The sequence below is a fragment of the Anomaloglossus baeobatrachus genome, chromosome 1 (genome assembly GCF_048569485.1).
Source record: "Anomaloglossus baeobatrachus isolate aAnoBae1 chromosome 1, aAnoBae1.hap1, whole genome shotgun sequence".
Taxonomy (NCBI): domain Eukaryota; kingdom Metazoa; phylum Chordata; class Amphibia; order Anura; family Aromobatidae; genus Anomaloglossus; species Anomaloglossus baeobatrachus.
In genome coordinates this window covers 336,434,251-336,455,022 of record NC_134353.1, presented here as the reverse complement: position 1 = coordinate 336,455,022, position 20,772 = coordinate 336,434,251, and the positions used below count along the sequence as shown (strand labels likewise).

At 42.2% G+C, this 20,772-nt stretch overlaps 1 protein-coding gene across 1 annotated transcript in view; it reads right to left on the bottom strand.

Annotated features, from left to right (window-relative positions):
* DNAH6 (dynein axonemal heavy chain 6) overlaps positions 1 to 20,772 on the bottom strand; it is a 596,499-nt gene that overhangs the window by 223,248 nt on the left and 352,479 nt on the right. The window contains exons 55-57 of the mRNA XM_075352201.1: positions 18,814 to 19,017; positions 17,057 to 17,182; positions 4,850 to 5,014 (exon numbers count right to left, since the gene is read on the bottom strand). Coding sequence (XP_075208316.1) covers positions 4,850 to 5,014; positions 17,057 to 17,182; positions 18,814 to 19,017 — 495 coding nt within the window. The remainder of the gene's footprint in view (positions 1 to 4,849; positions 5,015 to 17,056; positions 17,183 to 18,813; positions 19,018 to 20,772) is intronic.

Here is a 20,772-nt window from a genome sequence, read left to right as displayed (position 1 = left end):
AGAAGGGAAGCAGAGCCGTGGTCAGTGAACAAGCCGGGGTCAGAAGTCGAGAGGCGACAAAGGTACAGAGGAGAGAGCGAGGCCGGGGTCAAAAAACAGGTCGCGGGTCAAGGAGACAGGGAGTACAGATAATATGGGAAGGAAGGAGGTCAGGGAATGGGATGCAAGGTAACGGGACAAGATCAGAACAACTCATTAAAACCACAAGCATACAAGGGGCTGCTGATAAGTCTTTGTCTTTACCCAGAAAGAAACGAGATAGGATGATGAAACTTTACATTTATTCAACATACTCTCAACTGATGTCAACAAACTTCTTATATTGGTATTCCAAGTTCTGTAAGCCTAGCAAAAAGAAAGATTTTGTTTGTGCCTCAAACCATGCATCCGTAGCAGCCATGGCATCAGAAATGATGTGAAATTTGGTACCATTTAGGTGCTTCTTCAGGTTTAGAAACAGATGATAGTCGGAGTGAGCTAGATCTGATGAATAAGGTGGGTGGTCAACCACCTGGAAGCCCAGCTCTGACAGTTTTGCCATGGTCGCTTGTGCAGTGTGAGTGGAGGCATTGTCTTGCAGGAACAAGATTCCTTTGGACAGCTTGCTGTGCTTTTTGGTATTCAGAGCTGCCTTCCATTGGTCCAAAAGTTCAATGTAATACTTTGCATTGATGGTGGAACCCTTTGGAAGGTAGTCTAGTAGCAGCACGCCCTCTATATCCCAGAACACAGACACCATCACCTTTGTGCCTGATTTTTGTACCCTGAACTTTGGATGAGGAGAACCACTGTGCCTTCCCTCTTTTGACTGCTCCTTGTTTTCAGGGTCATACAAATAAATCCAGGTCTCATCCATAGTGACCAGTCGATCTAGGAAGTTCTTATCAGTCCATAAACGCTGACAAATGGACCGGGAAGTCTTCACTCACATGCTTCTCTGATCTGTTGTCAAACATTTGGGTACCCACTTTGCAGATAACTTCCTCATGTCCAAATAATAATAGATAATGACATGAACACTTTCACGGATAAAAAAAAACCATGATGTCTGCTATTGCTTTAGCTGAAATGTGTCAATTCTCCAGTATGAGGTTGTGGACAGCATCGACGATCTCTGGAACAACAACCACTCTTGGTTGTCCAGGACGTTCCTTATCATTGGTGCTGAAGTGGCCCATTTTAAATTTGGCAACCCAGTTCTTAACTGTGGAATATAAAGGGCATTGACCCCTAATGTCTGCGAAATATCACCATGAATATCCTTTGCGGACGTTCCTTGCAGAAACAAGAATTTTATTACTTCTCTGCTCTCAGTTGCTATGAATATCGCATTAGACTCTGCCATTTTGGTTTCCCTCCTGCGTAGAACACTGTTGCCATATGCAACAAACATAAAATTTTGAAAACATGTATTAGACACATAAGGCTTTCCTATGATGTAACAATCATTAGCATAGAAACCAAAAAAATCACAAAGCCAAAGACTTATCAGCAGCCCCTGGTACACAGAAACTATTACTGGCAGATTTCTGGGTGAAACAGCCCTAGATAAGGCAGAGTAATCACCTGGAACGAGGCACGACCGAATTGGCCCCTCACACCGAGTCTGAACCCGGAGAATACAGACAACAAGAAAACACCTGGGACACAATGGCTCTGCAGAGAGCAGAGCCATAAGTGAATCATGACATGAATACTGTGCTAGTGTCATGATCCAGGTTCGGTATTCTCTGCTCCAGAGTTTCCCAGACCCGGCCTGGTCATGTCAGGGGTTGACTCCCCTCAGCCTCATTCTGGTTTCAGGAGACACTATATCTGGTCTCTGCATTTGCATTCTGGTGCTGGTTATAGTTTTGCTCTGCAGCCTGTGACTGGTTCTGGTGAGAATTCTTGTTTCATCTGACTCCTTGTTACCATGCCCTGACCTGCACCCTCCCCCGTTCGTCCATCTGTCCCAGTCCCTGACTTCCGGATCCTGTCTGTTGTTTGTGTTTCCCTCTGCATACCTGATCTCCCGGCTTCCCTTCTGACTTGGTTCTGTTCTCTCACTTGATTTTGATCCTCCTTTTGCAGTGACCTTACTTTCCTGGCTAAAACCCTAGCTGTTTGACTGCTCTGTTGCCCCTGGTGGTTCACCCGTTGGCTGCCTGCTGAGGTTGCTCTGCTGTGCTTCAGCTGCCTTTCTGTTGCAGTGTTGCTTTGTCTCTCATTCTCTAATCTGCTGCCACCTAGTGGGGAATACGCTGTACTACGTCTTAGCAGCTCTTTGTACAGTGTGACAGCTAGGTTGTTTTTATCAGTTCCACTACAGAGAAGATGAATAGGAATTTGGGACCCCAATTGTAGTGATTGCAGGGATCAGACCTTAAGGTGATGCTAAATATCTATTGTGGACACACCTATGAAAAAAACACTTAGGGGTACTTTGCACGTTGCGACATCGCTACCGAAATATCGTCGGGGTCACAGTTGTTTTGACGCACATCCGGCACCGGTAGCAACATCGCAATGTGTAAATCCTAGGAGCGACGATGAACGAGCGTGAAACAGACAAAAATCGGTGATCTGTGTCACGTCGTTCATTTTCATAATGTCGCTCCTGCTGCAGGTACGATGTTGTTTGTCGCTCTAGCGGCAGCACACATCGCTGTGTGTAAACCTGCAGGAGCGACAAAAATCTCCTTACCTGCGTCCCAACGGCAATGCGGAAGGGAGAAGGTGGGCAGAATGTTACGTCCCGCTCATCTCCGCCCCTCCTCTTCTATTGGCCGGCCGATTAGTGACGTCGCGGTGACGCCGAACACACCTCCCCCTTGAAGGAGGGATTGTTCGGCAGTCACCGCGACGTCGCCGACCAGGTATGTGCGTGTGATGCTGTCGTAGCGATAATGTTCGCTACTGCAGCAATCACAAGATATCGCATGTGCGACGGGGGTGGGTGCTATCGCGCTGGACATCGCTAGCCGATGCTAGCGATGTCGCAACGTGCAAAGTACCCCTTAAAGAGCAAATTTAAAATTTGTCATCATTCCTTTTCCTGTGTCTAATCTTGTTCCCCACTATATCTATGTCTACTTGTCTGTACAACCATGTCAACAGGAACAAGACATGAAGGGAGTGGACCAGCCAGTGAAGATAATACCATGAGTGATGGTCAAAACCTCACTGCAGAGACTCATGATTTGCCCAAGTAATGGTAAGCAATAAAACTGTTCCTTTGACTTTTTTACGACAATCCAATGCATTGTATGGATGAGTGCTATTGTACTGGAAAACTGAATAGCTAAAGACGTAATCACTATAAATATTAATTTACTTTAGATTTATTGAAATTGGCAACCATCAAAAGATTTTAATTTCTTTTTATAAACTTTTTAGCTACATGAGGCGGTTGTGAACATTTGTCTACCAGCATGTAGAACAGCACTAAAAAGGTCAGCACATCTATTCAGGAAAGAATATTTGCTTACAAATATAACAATTTGACAGCTCAGTGGAGCAACGAATGCTGCGGGCAGCAGTAAATACCTATAATCTTTCAAATCAATTATCTTTAATAACACAGTGACGGGATTATTATGTGCAGAACGAGGCAATGACTTTACAGGCTTGGGACAAAAGTCATTCCATTTTTTTCTTTCACTGTCTTTGTATGTTTATTTTCACAAATGCTATGCAAGCCTTGTTAAAACTATTAGCATTAATATGACAGTGACATTTTGTTTGGGAAGATGATCTAAGAACACTTGGTAATAGATGGTGGGGAGGGCTTGTCTAGAATTTTGAAATGCGCCATCACTTCTTATTCAATATAACAGTATATTCAGGTCATTAATAAAACTTTTTAATTGCAATTAAAATGGCCAGTTGGAGTTTTCTATAAAGGACAATGAACTGTAAATGTGCCTATTGCTTCTACATTTGTCAGTAATCACTGGGTACATGACCACTTTTGGTTATAAATTTCCGGTGAAAAATAGGCAACATGATTGCATTTATCAGTCCATACTCTAAAGTCATAAGGAGGCATACCAAGATTTTCTAAAAATGGTGGCATTTCCCAGTATATTGTAACATCCATGTTGGTATCTGCCCCCTTTGTTCTCACTTTTGTCAAAAGATGGGAAGCAAAATTCCTATCTTTGGTTTAGTATTCACTCTCTGCTGTGAGGCCTCGCCAGGGCTGCCCACTATATAAATTGATGAGTACCTGTTTCCCAATGCCAGTTATCAGTATTGCTTTACCTGGTCTACACCCCTCAGCTCCTCATGTGCTATTGATAATTTGTTTCAGACCTCAGCTCGTTTTCTGACTATTCTTCTGCCTGATGTCTGTGCTCCTTATCTCTTGGTTCTGGTCAGGCTATCTAACATTCCTTGCCAGCCTGCCCTACCGGCTACCTGGTCTACTCTGTGGACTCAACCCAGGGACACTGCATAAGCCCAAATATCTATATATGGATCAAAGGATGAAGGCTAGGATTCCCCTGAGACCTGATAGACAGAGAAGCTAGCACAAAGCCTACCTGAGATAGCCTTATTTTTAAGCTGCAAGGCTACCATGTACAGAGCAACCTGACACATTACATTATTACACAAGTATACACTGCATAGCTCCTAGGGAAAAATATGGTGCCAAACAAGGCAACATTGTAATTTTTAAGATTTGACCTTTACAGTCTATTCACTGCATATCTATTCTAATTTTCTCTATTAAGACACCATTACTAAGTATTACTTCAGTTTTCAGAATGCAAGACTTAACCTGTAGCAAATACAGCTATAAATTCATGTTAATTCACTCTTAATAACCATCTAGTGGATGAATGCATAATGGCTGCTTTCTTACCTCGGGAAGATAGTGTGGATTTGGCATTTTAGTTGTCATATAGAACCTAAAATTCTTGTCATAATCGATGTCAGAGTCTCCAAGGCGAATTAGTGTTCTTCCGCCTGACACAAAGGTCTGCTTCAGAAGAATTGGCTCCAAAGCAGGATCTAAGGTTTCCTTCAGCTTTAATTAAAATGTTACAATGTCATTAACATATAACTAACATTTATGTAGGCATATTATATATACACAAAATCACAAAAAACTTGGATATTCGGCTTTTAGGGGAAATTTCTGGAAAATGTAAAAAGTTCACACTACAGTGATATTTTGTCATGAAAGTAGGACATTTAAGTAAAAGCATGTAATGGTGATTTCCTCATCTCAAATAATTTATTAAACAAAAGCCAACATCAATGGTGGGTATACCTTCTCAAAAATGTTTATTTTTTTACACTTTAAGCACTTTTTTCCATTTCCATCTTGAAGAATAGGTTAGACTTTTATGTGCGACCAAAACAGCACAATGGCTACATTTGTTAATTATGTCTCCTGCATTTTATGTGGGATCTGTAAATCATCACAAAGCAACTAAATGCAGAGTTTTTTGTTATAGGCTAAGTAGACAAACATGGGGCTTGGGAGATAAAAACTACTGATGGTTAAAAACCTTTGTTTGATTTGATACATCATATAATCTGTGAAATAGATAATAATAATAATAATATAAATAATAATTATCTTTATTTCAATAGCGCAAATGTAGTGCCTCTGAAACCACAAGGGAGCTACAAGGTACTGCATCCCCACCAAGATGCAGGGCCTACCCCCTAGGGACCCAGAAGACCAGTGCCAGTAAAAACCAAACACTCCACATAATCCCTGTTTTCCCCAAAAATCCCCCATAGACTGGTACCAGGCTAGAGTCGAACCAATGGATGGCCGCATAGAGGTGGAGCCAATTCAGTCCACTAGATGACCAGGTGGGAGGGGCAGACAGTGGACAATGAGACAGAGGTCGGTGACAGTGAAAGAGAGCAGACGCACTGACAGGAGTGAAACAGTAACCTGAGGGCCCAGGTGGTTAGTTGCCGGTGGAGTACGGTGGAGTACTCCCGGGACTACGCACCAATGGGAGACAGAATCCTAGGTCAGGCAAATGCTCCAGGCAGACCTGATAAAATCTGCACAGTGAGCGGACCATCAAGGACCTCACGGACCTTGAAGTTTGGGACTCAGTAGCAATGGGAGAACCAGGGACAGGACCAGAGACTTCAACCCCACAGGGTTCACGCTACCGTCATACAGACTGCTGTAAGAGTCAACCAGGGGGGGACCCCCAGCCGCTCCAAGCCACGGGGACCCACCAACCAAAGACAGGTGCAGGGGAAAGAAGCCACCAGGTCACTAAACCGGCACTAGGACAAAGGGGACCTGCAGTTGAGACCAGCCGACCTCGGGTGACCAGTACCAACTTGCAGTGAGTAAAAGAATCAGTTACACTGAAACCCCTTGTGTGGCCTACCTTCTTTCAACACCCATCTGCATCACCTATCCTCTGGGGCCTGGCTCTGCTTGCAGAGGGCCTAACATCCAAGCTGCCACTAACACCAGTCTCAGTAGTGAAAACTGTGCAGCAGCGGCTCCATCCCTATAGCCGCAACACCACAAGTGGCGACACGTATGAACATTATTCAAATCCCCTGTAATTATTCCCCCTTTTAAGAAGCACCCAGGGCACGGAACCGGGCAACGGCCACCAAAGTGACATTCTCCCCAGTTATACCGCCCGGGACCGAGTACCCCATAACCCTGGGCGACACACAAACATATTCCGCAGCGCTTTACAATTCATAGGTTCATATACAAACAGTCATAAGTAACAGTTATAGAAGATACAGTAATAATTAAAGCAAAAATAAAGACAACCTTGCTCGTAATAGCTTCCAATCTACAATGGGGTAATGGGGAGGTGACAAGGTTCAAGGACTTATTTATGACAGTCCAGCCATCTCAAAGAAATAGGGGATAGATAAAGGCTGCATGAGTCAATAGATGTAGAATTTGACATGTAAAATGTTTCCATACATCCAAATATTCTTCTGTATGTAGATCACACATAACAGTGCTCTAATGCCTACTGGTATACTCTGCTTACAGAGCAATGATAGGAGGACACAGATCAAGTTCCACCAGCGGGAGCTTCTCTCCCCAGCCGCATAGCTACCAGGGGGGGTTGCAAATGAGGCAGCCACTCCGGGCCCTTGACCTAGAGGAGCCCGGGCATAGTTAAACCCTGTGATAGAGCAGGGACATATTCCCCCTGCACTACCATTCTCCATTTTGTGGGCCTCAGGTGGCTTTAAGCCTGCAGAATGGCAGAACAGCAGGTCCCAGGAGGTGCGATGTGCTGACACACACAGGGCATTAAAGTCTTGGCACAATTAAGCCACCACATCGATCTGCTCAGTACCTACTGCTGTCTGCCACTTGAGTCGCCAAGGTTAGGTGAGTATATGATGTTTATTTTCTTTAACATTGTGTGAGGGCCATGATATAGTTTGGGGGCTACTAAGGAGTACTTCATACATAATGGGAGCTACTATGGAGTGCCTGATACACACCGGGGGCTAGTAAGGCGGCCATTATATAGCATGGGTGCTACCAGGGGGGCCCTCATATACAGTGTGGGCTACTAAGGGGGCACTGATATAGTGTGGGTGCTACTAAGGAGTCTCTCATACAAAGTGGGGGCTTCTAAGGATGCCATGATACAGAATGAGGACTATTGAAAGTGACCTCACACATAGGGGGGATAATACTGTTTAAAATGGATCTGTGGGGATATAAAACTAAATAGAGATGAGCCATGTACCCATGTGTAGATGGGAGAGTGGGCACATCAACCTGTGTAAAGGAGAGATGTGGGGACATCATACTGTGTATAAGGGAGCTATGGATATCATACTGAATTGAGAAAAGCTGTAAGCCCAATATATTGTGAATAGGGGAACTATAGGGACATTATTTTGTGTATAGTGGAGCTATGGCAACATTTTATTGTCTATTGTGAGCTGTCTGGGCCCATTCTACTGCTATGAGTCCAATACACTGTGTATAATATAGCTAGAAATGCCTGCTGACAAGTTCAAGTCAGAAGAGCCACCGGCCAGTCCAATCATTGCGATGTGATTCTCGGTCGAGTGATATAGCCATGTGACTGCACTCTTATAGGTGCACTCGGGTATTGTGACTATCTTAAAGGGGAACACAGGGGACATTATTACTTTCTAGGGGGGAAAATATGGACACCGTTTTCTAGGACACTTGCACAGGACAATAATATATTCTATGGGTCAGTTTTACCATCTAGAAGGCACAAACAAGGGGTTATACTTTGTAATGAACACAGTTGCATAGTTACACAGGTTGAAAAAAGGCTTATGTCCATCAGGTTCAACCTTTCTCCACCATTATACCTTCTCTACCACTAAATTATGTATAACCCACAATGCCATTTTTTGCTGATGAAGGCATTCAATCCTTTTTTTAAAAGCTGTTATGGTGTCAGCCATTACTACCTCTTGTGGAAGGGCATTCCATAATTTGACTGTTCTAACGGTATTTAGCTGCTTGAATCGCCTTTCTTCCACCCGTACCAAGTACCCACTGGTTCTTTGTATAGTCTTTGGAATTAATAAGTCATGTGCCAGTCATTTGTTTTAAACACACAAGTATTTATACATATAAATGAGATCTCCTCTGAGACATCTTTGTTTCTAAGCTAAACAAGCCCAACCTGTCAACAAATAAGAGGCCTTTCATCTCTTGTAATAATCTAGTTGAATTGACTCTAACTTCTGTATATCCTATTTAAAATGTAGAGGCTAAAACTGGACCCAATATTCTAGATGTGGCCTTACAAGTGATTTATAGAGGGTAACAATACAATGGCATGACGGGATTTTATCTCTCTTTTTATACATGCTAAAATCTTCTTTGCTTTTGTAGCTGCTGCATGACATTAAATTTGTATATGAGGCAGTAAGAGGGCGTAATAGGGACGGGACACATATGACAGAAGCAGCTCAGCAGGATAAGGAGTCTGTGCAGGTTGTGAATAGATAAGGAAGGTGCTGGAAATGTGAGAAGTCAAATGTGTCTTTGTTGTAAACTCTAAAAATGAGTCGAGGCTGGAAGAAGATGTTATGATGGTCTGGACAAGATGGAAAAGATGAGAACAATGAAAATCTCCATCAGAAAGAATGTCAGCTGTAAGTCACCTAATATAACCGTACTGTAATCACTTGGATATTTTTCAGAGCTGGTATCTACCACTATATGGCGGTAATACCAGTGTTGGTCTTTCTACAGTGATTTATTTACAGTAAGAGCAAGGTCATCTGCTGAGGTTCCCCTATACCCATGATCAAAATGACTGTAGTTGTAGACATGGCTACCTGGTTAGGTGCCAATTCAGAAGTTCCACTGCCCCCTGAGCTGAACCTATAACTACGACTCTGTCTCCCCCATCTCCCCAATATTGGAGATTATTGTAGATTAATGCCTATGATGTCATTATAGTGTCCTGAATTTTAATGACAACAGCTTGAACACACAAAGAAGGCTTCCATTGTTCTTGTCTCACAGCAGAACACAGTATTCACATTGGATATATTTTTTATGACTGAAAGCCAATAATTTCAGTAGGCACATTATACAGTGCCTACAAGTAGTATTCAACCCCCTGCAGATTTAGCAGGTTTGATAAGATGCAAATAAGTTAGAGCCTGCAAACTTCAAACAAGAGCAGGATTTATTAACAGATGCATAAATCTTACAAACCAACAAGTTATGTTGCTCAGTTAAATTTTAATAAATTTTCAACATAAAAGTGTGGGTCAATTATTATTCAACCCCTAGGTTTAATATTTTGTGGAATAACCCTTGTTTGCAATTACAGCTAATAATCGTCTTTTATAAGACCTGATCAGGCCGGCACAGGTCTCTGGAGTTATCTTGGCCCACTCCTCCATGCAGATCTTCTCCAAGCTATCTAGGTTCTTTGGGTGTCTCATGTGGACTTTAATCTTGAGCTCCTTCCACAAGTTTTCAATTGGGTTAAGGTCAGGAGACTGACTAGGCCACTGCAACACCTTGATTTTTTCCCTCTTGAACCAGGCCTTGGTTTTCTTGGCTGTGTGCTTTGGGTCGTTGTCTTGTTGGAAGATGAAATGACGACCCATCTTAAGATCCTTGATGGAGGAGCGGAGGTTCTTGGCCAAAATCTCCAGGTAGGCCGTGCTATCCATCTTCCCATGGATGCGGACCAGATGGCCAGGCCGCTTGGCTGAGAAACAGCCCCACAGCATGATGCTGCCACCACCATGCTTGACTGTAGGGATGGTATTCTTGGGGTCGTATGCAGTGGCATCCAGTCTCCAAACGTCACGTGTGTGGTTGGCACCAAAGATCTCGATCTTGGTCTCATCAGACCAGAGAACCTTGAACCAGTCTGTCTCAGGGTCCTCCAAGTGATCATGAGCAAACTGTAGACGAGCCTTGACATGACGCTTTGAAAGTAAAGGTACCTTACGGGCTCGTCTGGAACGGAGACCATTGCGGTGGAGTACGTTACTTATGGTATTAACTGAAACCAATGTCGCCACTGCCATGAGATCTTCCCGGAGCTCCTTCCTTGTTGTCCTTGGGTTAGCCTTGACTCTTCGGACAAGCCTGGCCTCGGCACGGGTGGAAACTTTCAAAGGCTGTCCAGGCCGTGGAAGGCTAACAGTAGTTCCATAAGCCTTCCACTTCCAGATGATGCTCTCAACAGTGGAGACAGGTAGGCCCAACTCCTTGGAAAGGGTTTTGTACCCCTTGCCAGCCTTGTGACCGTCCACGATCTTGTCTCTGATGGCCTTGGAATGCTCCTTTGTCTTTCCCATGTTGACCAAGTATGAGTGCTGTTCACAAGTTTGGGGAGGGTCTTAATTAGTCAGAAAAGGCTGGAAAAAGAGATAATTAATCCAAACATGTGAAGCTCATTGTTCTTTGTGCCTGGAATACTTCTTAATACTTTAGGGGAACCAAACAGAATTCTGGTGGTTTGAGGGGTTGAATAATAAATGACCCTCTGAATAAACTTTTCACAATTTAAAAAAAAAATAAAAAAAGAAATAACATTCTTTTTTGCTGCAGTGCATTTCACACTTCCAGGCTGATCTACAGTCCAAATGTCACAATGCCAAGGTAATTCCGAATGTGTAAACCTGCTAAATCTGCAGGGGGTTGAATACTAATTGTAGGCACTGTATGTTTATATAGACACTGATTCAAAAATATCTCTTTGCTCTTTTTTTATAAAAGAAAATTGTGGAATGTACTTTTTTAAATTAAGTTCTGGTATTAGGCAGCTTTCACACTACGTTTTTTTAGCATACGTCATGAAAATTTTTTTCCTGCAAAAGCGGATCCTGTTTTTGCAAAGAAAAACGCATGTGTTATTTTGCAGGATCCTGTCACTTTAAGTTTATGGGCGGGCATTGGAGTCATGTGATCGGGAGTGAGGGGAACTGAACTTGAAAGACTGGGAGCCGACATCTGACAGCTGTGGAGGCTCGTAACCAAGGTAAACATCGGGTAACCTGCTTGGATACCCGATATTTACATTGGTTACGAGCGTCTGCAGCTGCTAGGAGCCGGGCTGTCTGCTCCCTGCACACGTAACCAAGATAAACATCGGGTAACTAAGACCGCGGTTACCCGATGTTTACCTTGGTTACGAGTGTCCTCCGCTCTCAGGCGGGGCAGAGAGGAGAGAGAGAGGGAGGGGGAGGGAGGTGGACAGAGAGGGAGGTGGAGAGAGAGGGAGGGGGAGGGAGAAAGGGGGAGAGAGAGAGACTGATCACGCAAGGCTGGTTTCTGGGCATGCTCAGTAGAGCAAGCAGGATCCTGTCTATCAGCATGCCAGCGTTCACATGCGTTTGCGTGCAGTATAGTCAGGATCCAGCAATTTGCAGTATTTGGACGCAGCTCAAAAACGCTAGAAGTAGTGTTTTTGAAAAAAGTTAAAAAACTGCAAGTCGCTGGATCCTTACTATAACGCACGCAAACGCAGGTGAACGCATGTTGACGCGAGTCTATTGCAAATGCATTGAAATGAAAACGCATTTGCACTGGATCCGTTTTTGCGTTAAACAAACGTTCATGACAGATGTTAAAAAAACGTAGTGTGAAAGCAGCCTTATAAGTAAAAAACTAGTGCATTTGCTGTTTGAGCTGTTGGCTAATGGCTGTTTTTGGTAATTTTTTTTACTTCTTTTGAATGTAACTCCTTTTCTATGACTTATTAAGTTCTGGTATTATCAAAGTGGTTTCCACAGACAATTACTTGCAAATGTGAGCTGGAACAATGATCAAGTATAAAAAAGTCAATTTGACTAAATTATCATACAATTTTTAAATCACTCACTCTAGATTTTAATACAAAAAAAAAAGAGCTAAATATGTATGAAAGGGGTTGTCCACTTGCAAGAAAGTGGATCCAAAATGCTCTCAAATACTTATAGTAACATATTAAGCAGATAGTTACCCTCCCTTCCTCCGGTGTCAGTTTTTTGCTGCAGTGATGATGTCACGTCAACAGATGACATCACCGGTGTAGCCAATCATTGAGCTCAGTGGCTCATGCTGTCTACCTCTGAATAGCAGCAGCTGTGGCATCAACAAAGCACCCAAAATAAAGAGATCGGGGAGGGTGAGTACCAATTGTGTTGGGTTATTTTAGGTATTTTACAGCAGTCTTGAAAGTGGAAAACCCCTTCAATACAATTAATCCTAAGGATACTGCAGTCTCAGTATTTTGGCTACAAACGTTATCTGAAAATATACTATAAATTAAAATGCACAGATATACTTGAAATTAACAGCTTGAGTGTAAAAACAATTACTACAGTAAATACCAGACATGATTTACTTCGGTCAACCAATAACACAAAATGAGGCCATTTATAAAAGTTAACAATACAATGTCAAGAATAAAGGCTAAGTAACTATAGAATATGCAGAGTCAAGCAAAGGCACAGCATACTAATTGAAATTAAGGTGACCCTTGGAGATTGGCCTCTTTTGCTTATTCCGTCCTGTAAGGTATGCTTATCAACCAGGGATTTTACAAGATGGAGGTCAGTAACAAATACATTAAAAGTCTCAAATACATTAAATTCAATTAAAAGTCTCGGTGCTATTTATTTTAATTACATTGAATTCTTCCAGAAACAAGTTTTGGTTTATTGCGTTCAATTTCAAAGGTTTACAAGGAGAAAAGAAAAGGACCCAACAGCATGAATGACATTAACGCCGGAGTAATCTATCTGCATTATTTGCTTATACGCAAAACTGATATATCTGCTAAACTTAAAGGGGTTGCTCACTTTATCTTTATTTTCAATGATGGGTTGAAGACATGATTTGTGGCACTTACTAATGTATAAGCATTACAGGTTCTCCTCCTGTACTTGTTAGTTCTACTACACAGCTCTCCTGTTCTCAAACTAGTTTTTCAGTTGAAGGAGACTAATGGATAGGTCTGATCAATGACCCCTCTTTAGCTGCCTGAAACAGCATCATTTTTTTTATTCTAAAAAAAAATGTAATTCTTTATAAAACTGATGCAAACAGATGTATGCTAAAGAAAGTGCCTTAAAAATTATTTATACCACCCTGTGACTCTTGCTACATTTTTTCATGTTACACCCACAAACCTAAATGTTGTTTTAAGGGGATTTTATGTGATATACAAACACATAGTAGCAAGTTGTTGTGAATATTTTAAAAGTACAAATATGAAAATTGTGACGTGCATTTGTATTCACACCCCTAAGTTAATACTTTGTAAGACCACCTTTTGCTGCAATTACTGCTACAATTTTTTTGGGGTAGGTCTCTACCAACTTTGTGCATCTAGAGAGACATGGCATTTTTGCTGTTTCTTCTTTGCAAAATAGTTCTAGCTCGGTGAACTATTTTGTTCTGGACTGTGACTGGGCCATTCAAACATTTGACTATGATTTGATCTAAACCATTGCATTGTAGTTCTGGCAGTATATTTAGGGTCATTATCCTGCTGGAAGGTGAACCTATGCCCCAATCTCAAGTCTTTTACAGCATCTAACAGGTGTTTCTCCAAGATTGCTCTGTATTTATTTCCATCCATCTTTCCTTTAACTCTGACCAGCTTCCCTGTCCCTGCTGAAGAAAAGCTTCCCACAACATGATACTGCCACCACCATGTTTGACAGTGTGGATAGTGTTTTCAGTTTGATGTGCAGCGTTATTTTTCCATCACACATAAAGTTTTACATTTAGCCCTACAAGTTCTACTTTGTTCTCCTCTGACCAGAGCACCTTCTTCCACATGCTAGCTGTGTCCTCTACATATTTCTTTGCAAACTGGACTTTTTTTAGCTTGGTTTCAAAATTGTTTTTCTTCTTGCCACTTTTCTATAATGGTCATATTTGTGGAGTACACTTGTCCTGTGGACCAATTCTCCCACCTGAGCTGATCTCTACAGCTCCTCCAAAGTGTCCATGGGCTTCTGCTTCTCTAATTAGTGCTCTTCTTGCTTGGGATGTCAGTTTAGGTGGACAGCCATATCTTCACCCCCAGACAAAGGCTCATTTCCAAAACACGAGTCAGAGCTATTCCAGCAGGAGGTCTTACATTAAGGGTTTGTGCACATTATAAGATATACTTACATACTTGTTTTGGCTGCTATTGCACAAATTACCAGTATGTTTTATTTTATTGTCACTGTAACAACTATCACTGTTTATATATTGTACCAACAACCATTGACATGCTCTCCTGCTGGTTTCCATTGCCATTTTATTTTTTTTTTGTCCTACCCTTATGTGTTTTAACAATTTAATAAAGTAATTGTCATCATTTTCTTATTAGAGGTTTTGGCAGTATTATTTCTTTTTCTTTTGGTGTTTTTTTTTTAATGCTGCCTCACATTAGGCCTTCAAATATAAATTGCCCGTATTTATTCACTTGACCATACCTGATAGTATACAACCTTTTAAGTAGTACAGAGCTATTTCAGTCAGTATTTTTGATGTACAGGGGGCTGAATACAAATGCACATTACAATTTTCAGATTTACAGTATATATTTTTAAACTATTTAGAAAACCATGTATCATTTCCTTTACACTTCATAAATTGTTAATTAGTGTTGGTATATCACAAAAATCCCAATAAAATACATTTACGTTTCTAAGTACAACATGAAAAAATGTGGAAAAGTTCATGGGGTATGAATACTTGTTCAAGGAACAGTATCTGGAGGGTGTTTTTAGCATATACATTGCATTTATTGAATCCATGCTTTTTTTTCTTTTAAAAGGATCCATTTTTTTTCTAAAGGACATGGCATGGGAGACTTTTTTCCAAGAAAGAAAAATGGAAAAGAAAGGATGAAAAAAGGGATGCAAACATATAACAATACTGCAATGTTCTAAAAAATATACAGTACAGACCAAAAGTTTGGACACCACTTCTCATTCAAAGAGTTTTCTTTGTTTTCAGGACTCTGAAAACTGTAGATTCACATTGAAGGCATCAAAACTATGAATTAAAACATGTGGAATGAAATACTTAAAAAAGTGTGAAACAACTGAAAATATGTCTTATAGTCTAGGTTCTTCAAAGTAGCCACCTTTTGCTTTCATTACTACTTTGCACACTCTTGGCATTCTCTTGATGAGCTTCAAGAAATAGTCACCGGAAATGGTTTTCCAACAGTCTTGAAGGAGTTCCCAGAGATGCTTAGCACTTGTTGGCCCTTTTGCCTTCACTTTGCGGTCCAGCTTACCCCAAACCATCTCGATTGGATTCAGGTCTGGTGACTGTGGAGACCAGGTCATCTGGCGTAACACCCCATCACTCTCCTTCTTAGTCAAATAGCCCTTATACAGCCTGGAGGTGTGTTTGGGGTCATTGTCCTGTTGAAAAATAAATGATGGTCCAACTAAACGCAAACCAGATGGAATAGCACGCCGCTGTAAGGTGCTGTGGTAGGCATGCTTGTTCTGTATGCCTTCAATTTTGAATAAATCCCCAACAGTGTCACCAGCAAAGCACCCCCACACTATCACACCTCCTCCTCCATTCTTCACGGTGGGAACCAGCCATGTAGAGTCCATCCGTTCACCTTTTCTACAAAGACACGATGGTTGGATCCAAAGATCTCAAATTTGGACTCATCAGACCAAAGCACAGATTTCCACTGGTCTAATGTCCATTCCTTGTGCTCTTTAGCCCAAACAAGTCTCTTCTGCTTGTTGCTTGTCCTTAGCAGTGGTTTCCTAGCAGCTATTTTACCATGAAGGCCTGCTGCACAAAGTCTCCTCTTAACAGTTGTTCTAGAGATGAGAAGGTGTGTCCAAACATTTGGTCTGCACTGTATTTTCAAAAAGGAAGACAAAGTGTAGCAGACTAGGGAAAAAATTAACTAAAATGGATATGTGTACAAATGTCAAAAGGTTACCATTTGACATATCTTTTTCTCATTATGTTCAGAGTAAATACTAAAAAAATCTGTTAAAACACATTTTTTTATTGAATAAATAGATACATCAAGTACACAAATGTTGTACACAACAGATCTTACAAGTAGAGATGAGCGAACCTGAGAGTTGGTGTTCGGTGTTTGTACCAAACATAGAGTACGAAAAAAAAAACCAAAGTTCGGGTTTAGAGTTTGGGTGCTTTACTTATACAAACCACTCGAGTGAAGAGAAAATAGGAAAACCAGGTCCAACATTTTAAAAGACTCATCCGTTATTCCAAAACTGGATTAAAACCTTCAAACCATGGAAAAGACAGATGTACAAACGACCAGGTCTAGTTGGTCTGGTTTACGCGTTTCGAAGAATACAATTTAGCCATAACCTGTTCAGTCTTGCTCAACCCGCCAAACCGTACTTCCATTGTTCTCCTCCTCCTCCTGTGCTACAAAATCATGTCATCAACACGTTAGTTAAAATAAAGAACAAGGCAAACCATATGTAAATTTGAAAGGATTTTCCAGATAAGCTGCAATATAGCCCATGATGAACAGGCAAATCTTGTTTTTCTAATTCTGTACAACCCCTTTAACAATGCAATGGACAACTGCAGATAAAGTCACACAAAAGAACATAAGTTAAAAGTACTTACTTCTTCTAACAGTACAGGCAGACCGAGTCTGATCGCATTCTCCAATGTCCGAAGGAACCCAGCATCAGTTAGCTTAATTATTTTCAAGCCATTCTTGGTTTCTTTGTTTCTGATCCAACGGTTAGCCTAACACAAAAATTACATTTTAATTGTGGTATATTCGTGCCAATGCACTTTTTGCTGTGCTAAAGGTCTCCTGTTCTTATTTCAACTGAGATCGAAACAGATACATTTAGTATAGAGGGTAAGAGTAACCCTTGTAAACCTAGGTCTCTATCATGTGTTTTTGCTGTGTAGTTTAATTTAATCTACTGTTCTGAATTACCAGCCATTTCAGGCTAGGGAACATCTGACTGTGGTGTCATGGGACAACGAACACAAATACAAGAAAAATGTCTGCCTCCAATATTATATCTTACATGTCTCCAGTTCTGAAAACCTATACCTGTAGGAGCATTATTTTCCCCATAGATTCGGACAAAATACTCAAAGTGCCTAGAGGTACAAACTGGAGAAGAAAGCATGCAGTGGTATTTATCGGGCACCAAAGCTTGGAAGCAGAGGTACAAGGCAGATGAAGGTGGAGTATGCTGCCGAAACATGTTGTGAAGTGAAGTTCCAGATCTCTGAAGAAAGAAGTAAATGTAACTGTGGTTGGTTCCCCTGCTTCCAAGCTTCGGCGCCCAATTGTCACACTGGGTGTGGGGAGATACAACCAGCAAGTGGACTCCTGGTAATAAGGGAGGCTGAAACACAAAGAGAGTGGGGTAACCAGCGGCTCTTGCGCTGACTCTGACTCTGGGGGCCCTGCACTTGCCCTCAAACCACAGGTACCTATTATAAGGGTTAGGAGGAGTGGCCTGCCAACGTGCACCTGTCTCCGAGACAGAACCTAGGACTAAATCCCACCACCCACCAATCCACAGAGGGAAAAGCAAACACAAAAATAAACATCAAAAAAGGGGAAAAAGGAAAAACAATAACTTGTCTTGAGAGGGAATCTTCAGAATGTACAGCAACACTAGTCTGAAGCCACAACAAGGAAAGACTACAACTTATCTTGAGAGGGAATCTTCAAATTATACAGCAACAGTAGTCTGAAGCAACATGCACTCCTGAGCAAGCAACTTCTTGAAGTGAAGAATATAACTCCCACTGGAGGAGTGAGAGATCCCCTTTTATAAAGGCCCTTAATTACCAGCTGGAGGAAAGGCTCCTCCAACCTGGCATGGAAACAGAGAAAAAAGCCTAAATCAAGCCCTTAAAGGGACAGCATCCATTAACGTCTGGACGATCGCCGGGCCCTTCTGCACCTGGTCCCAGCAGCAGCACCTGAAGGTCCAGACACATCCGTGACACCAATAAATATCATTCATCCTTTCTTCTCCATTTACAAGCCCTCATTAGAGGGCTAGCAGACGGAGCTGACTTAGCCAGGAGCTTTCCCTAACTATGGGACCTGCAACCCAAGGACCTGCCATAGCATCCCACATCACATGAGCGGCCGATTGCAGAACCCGGATTCCTTCAGGCGTGAGGTTTGCACAACCCGAACAGGTTAGTGGCTCTAACGTCACCCTCCCTCACTGGACCACCAGGTGTCACACTAGAGCCCCTCCGTCTCTTATTAGAGCTACAGACTGGACATACTGATTTCTATGATAGGGATCTCATATAAAGTAATGTAGATGGGATCTGAGAACACATTGCTGCTATACGCTTCATCTTCCAGGTTGGATAAAGTTTACACATAGTACCTGATCTTGTGGATCAATCATTAGGGGCCAACGCCTTCCACGAGTCACAAGGATGCCATTTTCAGTAGAGACAAGATCTCGAGGTAAGCCATCTGTATTCCACTGTCGAATTTCATAGGCATCACCCAAAATATTTATCAGGCTGAAATTTGGACTAATAGGAATTTCAAGTTCTTGGCACTTTTTGATCCAACAGTCAATAAGCTTGATGAAAGAAGCAAAGAAAAGAAGCCATGCTGAGTATACAGTATCAGTAACAATTTCTTTTTTTAATCCAATAAAGAAAAGAAGTTCAAACCCATAATGAAAAATACAAAAATTTTTATTAGACAAATTATTACAATAAATAAATCCATTTACTTAAATAACATATAAGGTGGTATTAAAATGTATGGAGGTATAAGTGTGGACACTAGGTGAGTCACAGAACAAATGCTGAATTCAGGACAGGGAAGCGCAGGAAAAAACTTTCAGTGTCAGACAAAAATGCTAGTTAATCAACAAAGGATCCCCATGTGGCATATAGCTCAAAGGGACCACTCAGTTCAGAGGATAGTGAACAACAAAATGAATCCTCCTACTTACCCATACTCACCCTGCCACCTGGTCTGCGACTCACCGTCCCACATAATTCTCATTATGTCACACATAATATATATATATATACATACAGTTAGGTCCAGAAATATTTGGACAGTGACACAAGTTTTGTTATTTTAGCTGTTTACAAAAACATGTTCAGAAATACAATTATATATATAATATGGGCTGAAAGTGCACACTCCCAGCTGCAATATGAGAGTTTTCACATCCAAATCGGAGAAAGGGTTTAGGAATCATAGCTCTGTAATGCATAGGCTCCTCTTTTTCAAGGGACCAAAAGTAATTGGACAAGGGACTCTAAGGGCTGCAATTAACTCTGAAGGCATCTCCCTCGTTAACCTGTAATCAATGAAGTAGTTAAAAGGTCTGGGGTTGATTACAGGTGTGTGGTTTTGCATTTGGAAGCTGTTGCTGTGACCAGACAACATGCGGTCTAAAGGCTACTTTACACACTGCGATATCGGTCCCGATATCGCTAGTGTGCGTACCCGCCCCCATCTGTTGCGCGACATGGGCATATCGCTGCCCGTGCCGCACAACATCGCCAAGAGCCGTCACACATACTTACCTGTCCGGCGACGTCGCTGTGACCGGCGAACCGCCTCCTTTCTAAGGGGGCGGTCCGTGCGGCGTCACAGCGACGTCACTGAACCGCCGCCCAATCGCAGCGGAGGGGCGGAGATGAGCGGGACGTAACATCCCGCCCACCTCCTTCCTTCCGCATAGCGGCCGGGAGGCAGGTAGGGAGACGTTCCTCGCTCCTGCGGCGTCACACGCAGCGATGTGTGATGCCGCAGGAACGAGGAACAACCTCGTTACTGCTGAAGTAACGATTTTTGGGAATTAGGACCCGTGTAGCCGATTAGCGATAAATCACGCTTTTGCGACGATTTTACATCGCTGAACGCTGTTACACAAAGCTATATCGCTAACGATTGCGGAAGTGCGTCACCAAAACTGTGACCCCAACGACAAAATTCGGGCGATATCGCAGTGTGTAAAGCCCGCTTAAGGAACTCTCAATTGAGGTGAAGCAGAACATCCTGAGGCTGAAAAAAAAGAAAAAATCCATCAGAGAGATAGCAGACATGCTTGAAGTAGCAAAATCAACAGTCGGGTACATTCTGAGAAAAAAGGAATTGACTGGTGAGCTTGGGAACTCAAAAAGGCCTGGGCGTCCACGGATGACAACAGTGGTGGATGATCGCCGCATACTTTCTTTGGTGAAGAAGAACCCGTTCACAACATCAACTGAAGTCCAGAACACTCTCAGTGAAGTAGGTGTATCTGTCTCTAAGTCAACTGTAAAGAGAAGACTCCATGAAAGTAAATACAAAGGGTTCACATCTAGATGCA